Source organism: Phaseolus vulgaris, chromosome 11 (assembly GCF_051622355.1).
Source record: "Phaseolus vulgaris cultivar YP4 chromosome 11, ASM5162235v1, whole genome shotgun sequence".
Classification (NCBI taxonomy): Eukaryota; Viridiplantae; Streptophyta; class Magnoliopsida; order Fabales; family Fabaceae; genus Phaseolus; species Phaseolus vulgaris.
Window position 1 is genome coordinate 32,868,109 of NC_143508.1, and position 10,534 is coordinate 32,878,642.

The 10,534-nt window shown below is 39.0% G+C and overlaps 1 protein-coding gene across 1 annotated transcript; it reads left to right on the plus strand.

The window, feature by feature from the left end:
• The first annotated feature begins 5,764 nt into the window (after positions 1 to 5,764).
• Positions 5,765 to 9,949, plus strand: LOC137827573 (protein trichome birefringence-like 39). The gene is made up of 5 exons (XM_068633772.2): positions 5,765 to 6,251; positions 6,514 to 6,685; positions 8,351 to 8,526; positions 8,959 to 9,117; positions 9,357 to 9,949. The coding sequence occupies exons 1-5, from the start codon at positions 5,986 to 5,988 to the stop codon at positions 9,643 to 9,645; spliced, it is 1,062 nt and encodes a 353-aa protein (XP_068489873.2). The 5' UTR covers positions 5,765 to 5,985; the 3' UTR covers positions 9,646 to 9,949.
• The last annotated feature ends 585 nt before the right edge of the window (positions 9,950 to 10,534 follow it).

A 10,534-nucleotide genomic window follows, 5' to 3' on the forward strand; every position in this document is an offset into this window, starting at 1 on the left:
GGGACGAGGTTTTCCCTGCACCTTCTTCCCCTCCTTGGCCTCATGCACCCTTGCTTGCTGCTGTGGCTTCCCTTGCCCTCCACGCGGTCTTGGTGGTGCAGCACTTCCTCTTTTCTCAGAAACCTCTGTTTCTGCCACTATGTGCGCCACCGCGCGTCGTCGGATCTCTGCAAAGGTGTTGGGATGGCTCCTGATGAGAGACTCACTGAAGGGACCAGGCAGCACTCCCTTCTTAAACGCGTGCACCAACATATCCTCATCCTTGCTGGGCAGTCTAACCACCTGTGCTCCAAAGCGGTTGAGGTAGTCCTTCAGCGACTCGCCTTGGTACTGTCGTACATCGAACAAATCGTATGACACCACTGCGGGTGCTTTGTTAATGATGTACTGCTCAGTGAAAAGCTTTGAAAACTGAGGGAAGGACGTGATATGTCCTTCTGGTAGGCTCACGAACCATTCCATGGCGATTCCGCTTAGTGTGCTCATGAACATTTTGCAGTACACAGCGTCTGAGCCCCCAGACAACATCATCTGGGTGTGGAACGCCGTCAGATGCGCCTCCGGATCTTCTACCCCAGTGAACGACGCCTTCACTCCCACCAGGTTGGGAGGCACCATGGTTCCCATGACTTCAGGGGAGAATGGCATGGGGAACGCTCTTGGAGGCGACGGTGGCCTCGACACCCTTTCTTCAACCGCGCGTTCCTTCTGTGTCTGCAACGTCCTCCTCAGCTCTTCATTGACGCGATTCAGCTCGTCGTTCCTACTCTACGACGCAGCCAACTCCGTCTGCATCCTCTCTTGTTCAGCTCTTGACGCTGCGACGTTGTCCTGCAGCGTGCGCACCATCTCCAGGACCTACGCCATTGTCACAGCTCCTTCGTCAGCAGATGGCGTAGGTGATGGTTGTCTGTTTCTTGGCATCTTTCCCAGCAAAGAACTTGGCAAAACTTTGGTAAGCTTCAAAAACTGTGGTGTATATGGGACCACGATTCACCCTTGCCCCACGGTGGGCGCCAAATGATCCTGCCGACAACTCGAGCGTGGAGGAATCGCTTCGCAGCTCTCTCCGCCCCGTCTACGTGACTGTGTTATCTGCAAAATCACCCTCAGAACCTTCTCTAGGATCTCCAAACGCGACCTGCAAAACACACAGACGGCGCCTCTAGCGGCCGTTTGCACTCCGACGATCAAGTTAGATCACAGAACCACCAATGAGAAAAACTAGTAGTGTGTGTGAAAACTCTTGCTCTTTTTTTTTGCTATCCCCCTCTGAATCTCACCCTGATTCTCTTTTATGCCTCTCCCTGTATCTGGGCCTAACAGAATTCTGTTATGCCCCTCTGGCATGTGCCAGAACCCTGTTATGCTTTTCTGCGACAACGTACCTCCAGAATCAGTAGAGTGTGAGTGTCTGTGCGTGTCTGCGCGTCTCTGCGCTTGGCTGCGCTTGTCTGTACCCTTAGCGGTACGGAGTGCACTTTTATCTGGACCACGCCCTTCTCAGATGATGACACGTGGAGGTATGCAACTCACATCTAACCATACACGTGTCACTACTTGAAGGGCTCTAGCGCTTCTCTTTGTGCGCCTAAGTTATTCCCTTGCGGAGTAACCTAGCATATTTCTTCCATCTGGGTAAATCGCATGCTCTCAGGAGAACGCCAGGTGTGGCTGGTCTAAGCACACTCACCAAGCGTTGCTCTCTGCGTAAACGGCTTACCTTTCACGGTGTCGCGCACGTAATGGGTTGAAGAAATCACCAATCACTGACCGGTTTACTAGCTCCCTCAGGCCACTCTCGCGCACGATTCCCTGAGATGTGCTCATGCGAGGTCCATGCGTAACGCTCTCGCTGGGAACCTCAGTCCTAGTTTAACTGCGTGTAACACGAGACCCCGATGACCATGCACCCGATGACTGATCAGTGCTCTATTGCTTCTCACGTTCTGCCCCCAGGCGTTCATCTGGGAATTGGTCTGTTGGTGGCCACTTGGTTACTGACCACCGATCACCGTTCTGGGTGATCTGTCCCCTGACTTCTCTGCCGCCTGATCTGTCGGTGGTCACTTGGTTACTGACAACCGATCACGTTCACCCTGATCTATCTGTCACCTGGTCCACGTGTCACCCTACGAGTGGTCCACGTGGTTATCTTCTGCTGACGTCATCGACTACCGATGACCGACCGGATCATTAACGTAAAGTCTAAGAAAGAAAAATTGCTTTATCTTTGGGTGTACGTCTCTCCTAAGTCATATGCTCCCCAGACTCAAGTGAATTTGTGGAAATGTAACGTAAGAGTCTTAGATAGCTGAGAAGTCGAGAAGCTGAGAGGTCGTGAGTTGGTTTTGAGTGTGTTCTTCATAATCCGCTTCGTTTGTGTAATCTATTTATGTCTTAAAGGCCGAATGGAAAATTTTGGTTACTCAATGCATGTGGATGTGATGTGATGTTAGGTGGCATGAGTTCGCGTGATCTGGGTTGTTGATATTGAGTTGATCCAACAGTGGAGATCGTGTGTGACGATTCGTATTCACTCTTTCCTTCACCTATAAATAGTGGTGGTGGTGGGTTCCATTTCTCACATGTTAACCGTGAATTAGCTCCGAGAATCTGAGAACCGAATAATCCTTTTGTGTGTACTCGTTTGAAGAGTTTCTCTGAGGTAACCATGTCTTCTCCTTCTGTAACCAATTTATTTTCTTCAGATTCTGGGAGTTCGAGTAGGTAAAGGCCACTGGCTATAGATGTTGTGCCTAGTGATGCCGAGAGTACAGAGGATTCTTCTCGGGCTTTCAGTCCTTCAAGCCGAAATAATCCTGAACCTGCTATGTCATCATCTTTCAGTGCATATCATGGGGAGGAAACTCGAGAGACCGAGTATGTGCGGGTGAACAACAGGGTTCGTGAGGTTTTTTCTAAATATACTAAGGTGTCAATGCTTCATGATTTTGTATAGAGTTTTGATATTGTTTTAGAGGGTGTGCCGAATGGTGCGTTTGCATTGCATAGGTGTCGAGAATTTGAAACCGTTTGTTTGGGTAGAGGGAGGGAAGCCAAAATTTTTTTCTATTTTTATTCTTGTTTGATTTCGGACATTCATGTCCACTTTCCTTTTGATGAGTTTACCATGGAGGTATTGCGTGTCTTAAACGTAGCTCCAGGCTTTTTGGTTGCTTTGTGAGGTGCTTGGTCTTAAGCCCACTCCTAGGTCTTTTTTACATTTTTTTGGTACAAGGCCAGGAGACCGGATAGGTTGGGTATCTTTAGTCGGTCAATCAAAGAATAGCTTCCTTAATCCTTTTACCACTTCCTATAAGAGATTTAAAGAAGGTTTCTTCAATGTTGTGATTGAGGAGGAAGGTCGACCATTTTTCTTTGATGGTGAGACTCCCAGGTTCCCTTTCTATTGGACAACGGATCCGACACATTTCTATATGTGGTCGAGAAGCTTGATGATCAAGGATGACCTAGAGGTACTATCTGTCTTGGATGGGCTTCCCCGCCAGATCCCAACCCAGGCTCTCTTCCGTGCCTACTTGTCTTCTGATAAAATTGTTGATGTTGATGGTGTGTCTCTTTTACTCGTCTCGACTCTTTTTACTTTGACATTTGACTTAATCCTGGTTACTTGCAGATATCATGGCAGGCCTAACACCGGCAGGTGGGAACAAGGACTACTTTAAGGAGCTGCGCTTGAAGCGGCAGCAAAGGGCTCAAGCTGTTGAGGCATGTGTCGGGAGCTCCACGCTTTTCGCAGAGGTGCCTATCCCAATAGACGTGGTGCCGGGACCAGACACCAATCATCCTCCTGTCAATCCGAAGAAGAGATCAAAAGACGATCATGGGAAGGATCGAGGTCGTTCTTCTCGGCGTCACGGAGAACGTTCATCTTCGGGCAAGTCCCCAAAGAGAGGTTGAGGTGTCGGAGGGTCGAGTTCAGGCGACCTTGATTTTTTCAGTCATGACCTCCGAGTTGCCGAGGGGGTGACAGTGACCCTCAACCCTTTCAAGCAGGACTCCTTGTCGGCTTGGCCTTCTCAAGTCCATGATGCTTTCATGGAGCTTTGCTCGCGCACTCTCGTCCTCGGCAAACATATGACTTCTGATTTGCTAAAGAGGGACAAGAATGCAGCTGAAGTGGAAGGCTTGCGCTCTCAATCGGAAAAGTCTTTGTGTTGAGGCCGAGAGGACTGGAGGGAAGTGGCCGAGAAGGCGGATGAAGAGATCTGAGGGCTCAAAGAAAGCCTCTCGGACATGGCCCTTACGAACTATCGGTCCGAGAAAAAAATTGAAAAATTGATGAAGGACCTGAAGATTGCTGAGAACAACGTCATAGATCCACATGAGCTTGGCTTTCCAAAGGTTCTCGACCAAATTGCCTATTTTTTATAACATTCCTTTGGACAAGGGAAAGTTCGACGTCAACAAGGACTTCTATGAGGATAAGCTCTTGTCAATTGATAATATCCCGAGTGCCCGAGAGGTCGTGTCGGTTCCATCAGGAACTCCAGAGGGCGAGAGGATAGACTTAGATGCTTAGGTCTATACTATTCGTTTTGGTTGAGCACGCGTATTTTGTTTGTAAAACGTGTGCTTTTTTTGTAAATAGACGGTCATTCGATCTTTAATGAATTATGACTTTTTATCAATTGTGTTGTCTTTTTACTTCCTTCGTCTTGTTTAAATACTTCTGCTTATCATGTTGTCGGTGAGATGATACTCTCAATTAAGATTTCGCTTAGGTAAATCGATCGTGGTCGAGAAATTTTCTTTTATCATGCTCTCGACAAGATTTCACTTGAGTAAATTGACTTTGATCGGGAGGTTTCTTTTTAACTTGCTATCTGCAGAGATTTACTTGAGTGAATCGACTTGGCCAAGAGAAACCAAAACTCAATCAAATTAAATACCCCTTAAAAAATGTGACACAGAAAAAAAAAGTGGTATAGTTTAAAACTTTGAGCTAATGAACACAATATTTTCACACAAAAAATAGAGAAAATAATGGTGTTTTTGTACACTAAAAGCACAGCATGCACATGATAGTGGGGGAATCAGTCACCTCTGAAGTCAACATAGGTATGCTCAGTTTATATTATCCATATCCAAAATGATGCTTGTGAGATCTCCACAGCACAGCCACAGTTAACTGAAGAATCACAACCAAGGAAGTGTAGACCTAAATGTACCTTTTTATAGTACCACACACACAAAAGGTCAAAATCCATTATTGATTTATAAATAAAATGTTTTTATTTTATCATTTCTACACAAACTTTTTTGTGTCCTTTAATTTTGAGAATATTTCTAAGATGTGCTTATAAAAAAAATTAGGAACCAAACCCTACATTCACACAACATTATCAATAAATTTTATTTTATCATTGGTTTGAACTATTGTGGTCTCAAACTATATAATACTATCTCTCTCTCTTTTTTTCTTATGTCACTGAGACCAATGTGTGTAGTTAAAGATTTGCTTAATAATTTTAATTCCATACAAAAGTTGATAGAATTTTCTGAATTCTCTTTCTTTCTGTTCACATATATTTTCCGTATGATATTTGTTTGAGACTGGCGGCAAAAAGAAAAAGGAAAGAAGAAAAACAATAACTAGATATTTTCAGTTCTGTCTTTCTTGGTGGGCATTATTTTTTGAATCACAATGATCATCATTCCAACAATTTTTAAAGCAAAAATTGCATCAAACCCCACAAGTTGCCATGGTTAAAAGAACCAACCCATTCAAGGTTTCACTACATTATTTAAAGTAAAAAAAAAAATAAACACTAAAAAACAACAACAAACGAGGTAACGTTGCAAGTTGTTCTGTTTTCACATTCCATGTGCATTCATTTGTGAAACACTATCTTTCTCTTTCTCTCACGTTTCCATTATATAAGACCTTGATTTGGGGGCAAGTTTCTATTCACTCCTCGTCCTTTCAAAAAATCACGGGGAGGGTTCGGAATCCGAGAAATGGGTCTGTCATTAGTACATGCTCTGTTCTTAACTCTGTTTTTGCTCTGCCACCAAACAAAAGCAGAGGAGTCTGGTGCAACCAGGAAGCTCGCAGCAGAATGCAACTTGTTTCGAGGGAAATGGGTCTACGATGCTTCATACCCTCTCTATGACCCTTCTTCTTGTCCCTTCATAGATCCACAGTTCAATTGCCAAAAGCATGGTCGCTCTGATAAACTTTACCAAAACTATAGGTGGACGCCATTTTCTTGTCCCTTGCCAAGGTACCACCTTTACTCCTCTCATTATTCACTTGAACAAAATCTAAACATTTTTCTTCAAACACATGGGCTTGTTTTTCAATTCACTGTTTTACGTTAGTAGTCTACATGATGAAAATATTTTGTAAATTTCTGAGATAAAACTTCAGAAAACACAAATAAGATATAAGAAATTGTATCTAAATTTTGTTGTATTTTTATATGCATTTTCTTTATCATGTCATGGTCTTGGGCTAACTGGGGTTGTGAAATTTTTGTTGTGCAGGTTCAATGGATTGGAGTTTTTGGAGAGATATAGAGGGAAGAAGATTATGTTTGTTGGTGACTCCTTGAGCTTGAACCAGTTCAATTCATTGGCATGTATGGTTCATGCTTGGGTGCCAAAATCTAGGAGCACTTTCAGTCAAAGGGATGCTCTTTCCAAAGTGGCATTTGAGGTTGGTTGTTTCATTCTTGTGCTTTTACTTTATTTTTGGCTCAGTGTTTGGAAACTTTGCATTTTTGGTGGAAATGTTTGTCCATACTAGATGTGTCACTTCCCTCTCTTTCTTTCATGTAAGTTTAAAACTTTTCTGAGCCACTTCCATTTTTGAACTCAAATTCTGCTACGCTGAAATCTGATCTTATTTGGGTATTTGAGCTCAGAAATTGGTGTGGTGCATGTGCATATTTTTGTAGCTGCTGTGTAGCACTGTGCACTGAGGTAAGAGCAGTAAAGGTGAGATGTGATTGGTGGGAAGCTTTGCTTTTGGCTGGGGACAATTCTGATTCTTTTATTTAAGAGATAATAAATGTTTGTGTCCTAATATACTTTACTCAAAATACTTCTCCCTCTCTCTCTCTCTACCAAATTCAAACACCTCTGCACTTAAAAAAAAGTCATGAAAGTTAAAAACCATGATATTTTTTTCTGGAATTTTGTTGTTAATCATTAGAACATACGTGGAGTTTCATTTTCCACATATTCAGTTGGTTTGGTAGAAAAAGGGAAACTTTTTTACTTACTTCATATTCAAAACCACCAACACTTATTTTGTTATTCTCCTCTCACTCAGAAAACCTCAATTTTTATTACTTCCATCAAAATGTTTGATTTCATCTTTCAATATATCTTTATTACTTCCAGAAAATCATTAAATATTTAATAATTATGAATTTCACATTTTTTTTCATCTCTTTGAAGAGTTTTCAAGCATGTACTATGGATAGAAATTTTGTCTAACAAATGTTTCAATTAGTAATGATTAAGTTGAAGATTTAATTTTCCCTGCAACTCGGTATGTTAAGTTAATTGACATCAATCTCGGATTGTTACCATCATTGGCTGTAACTGAATTATGAGTAAGACAACGACTAACACCATTATTCAACAAAACCGTTTTTCTTTCCATCATAGTTTTCTGCAAATCAAATGAATGATAATTTGATATTTGCACTTATTTTTTCAAGCACAAAATCTTATTCTATGTTTCATTATGTTTGTTTATGATATAAGCTCCCATTATGCCATTATATAATATTGCAACAGATATAATTATTCATAATTACGTGTGGGTTAATTGGGCTCAAAAGAAATAAAAAACAATAGTTGAATCACAATGTTAAAAAAACGTTTGATTGAGATTTTTTTTTCGTTTATTAATCGTAAAAATATCGTATTATTTTACTTTTTACTTTGAATTCAATAAGATATTTTATTAATAAAAAACACTTTTTCAATTAGATAGGCTTATTGTTTAGATTTATAGGCATGTCTTCCAAAATAGTTGTAAAATAATGAATAATGATAGGGTTGTACATCTCATATTATATGTTAATGTATACTAAATTATAGTAGATAAGTAGAGGAAAATTCCATCCTTGTAAAATTATATTAACTTAAAATTATTAAGATAGGATCAAATTTATTTTAATAAAATTTGTAGGATTTATAATATCATGTACTATTCGTGTTGGATCATGTATTATAATTAGTACTTTTTGAGATTGAAATTAACTTTTTATGAAAAATAACTATGTTTAAATTCTTATATTGGCTTCTTTTTTAATGTGGAGATTTAAAGAAAGAAAAATGAAAGTAAAAGAAATTGTGATTTTTTCAGGACTATGGGCTTGAGATATACTTGTACAGAACAGCATATTTGGTGGATCTTGACCGTGAGAAAGTTGGACGAGTTTTGAAGCTCGACTCTATCAAGAACGGTGACTCGTGGATGGGGATGGACGTGCTGATCTTCAACACGTGGCACTGGTGGACCCACACCGGAAGTGCACAACCGTACGATCATTCATTTTCTCACTGTCTCACTGCAGTAAAAAAAACTAATAAAATAAAAATAAATTTTAGAGATAAAAAATAATTAGTTGTTATACTGACTAAATTAGAAACTATTTTAGAAATTAAAAAAAATTTAAAAATTAAAAAAAAATTGATTTTTAAATTAATTTTTATTATTGTTTAATAGTTTCTAAATTTGGTAAAAAAATTTAAGTGACTAATTAGATATCAATTTAAAAACTATTTAACAATAATAAAAATTAATTTAAAAATCAATTTTTTTTAGTTTATAAAATAGTCTCTAATTTAGTTATTATAATAATTAATTATTTTTTGTTTTTAAAACTGATTTTTATTTTATGATATGATTTTTTGAGTTTTTCAATTTCAATGGTTAATTAATGTTATTGATTTTGTAAAAATTGATGACAGGTGGGACTATGTTGAGGTGAATAATAGGTTGTTCAAAGACATGAACCGTTTTGTTGCATACTATAAAGGGCTAACAACTTGGGCTAAGTGGATTGAAAGAAACATCAATCCAGCACAAACCAAGGTCTTCTTCTTGGGAATTTCTCCAGTGCATTACCAGTAAGTTACTACCAATTTTCTTACATTAAATTCATCACTCTGTCAGTTGTTTCTGTATATCATTTGTGAGAATTAGTGATGTGTCATCCAATGAATGGAGTTAATGTGAAACAGTGATAAAATGAGTATATAGTTGAACAAAGATACTTTATAAAAAGTATATATGTATATTGAATGACAATGTAAAGTTGAAGTTTTGAATGAGGCATCTTTGGTGGTGTATGTGATGTGGTGATTAGGGGGAGAGAATGGAATGAACCAGCAAAGTCATGTATGAGTGAGAAACAACCATTCTTCGGACTGAAGTACCCTGCAGGAACACCAATGGCTTGGGTGGTGGTGAAGAAGGTGTTGAACAGAATAAGAAAGCCAGTGTATTTCTTGGATGTGACCACACTCTCACAGTACAGAAAAGATGCACACCCTGAAGGGTATAGTGGAGTTATGGCAGTAGATTGCAGCCACTGGTGTCTTCCAGGGCTTCCTGACACTTGGAATGAGCTTCTGAGTGCAGTTCTTTCTGGTTGAAAACAACCAGAGATAACTTTGTTTACTAGGTCCAACTTGTTTAGATGAAAACCAATTGTTTTCAACTTTAGGAGATATTTCATTTGGCATTTGGTTCTTGTAATTGTTCAATAAAAGGGCTTAATGCTCCTAATTGTAAATGTAGATCAATGTGCCAGAAATTTGCCTTCAGTTCTACCAAATACCATTTTGAATTTTGAAAACCATTGTGGAAAGACTCATTGTAAGGTAGCTGATGAACATGATGAATCCCCTTTTCTAAAGATGCAACAAAGAAATTGATGAAACAAAATTTATGCTGTAATATGGATTTTTCAGATGATCTATTTTAGTATTTTATATGCTGGCTTGTTAGTGATGGCCTTCATTGTCAACTAGCCTTCAGCATCAACCAAAGTGGCATGCAAATCTATGATTGGGCTGTAAAATTCGCAATGTTTCTAAAATCCAATTAAGAAACTCAATTTAAAGTTTAATATAGTTAAATCTGATAAATATTAATAAATCTATTTTAATAATTCAAATATGTAATACCATTCACAACAAATGTATCTTCGGGTGAGAGTAAAAACAGTTATATACATCACACAATTGTATATGGAATAACGGTTTGTTACTTCACCCGATTTAAGAGACTCTTCATCACTTAATTTGTAGGGACATTTTCTCATATACATCTAGAAGGTTTTATTATTATGTTATCTAATGATTTTAATCTCCAAAATTCTTTTAGTAACTCAAACATCCTTTATATTAAATTTTTCATTCAACTCAGCTTTAACCTTCTCAATCTCAAGTTTATTATTGTTACTTATTAGAATATCATCAACAATATGACACAAATAATATGAAACTATCTCTTCCTAGGAACTTGAAATAAATTCATATA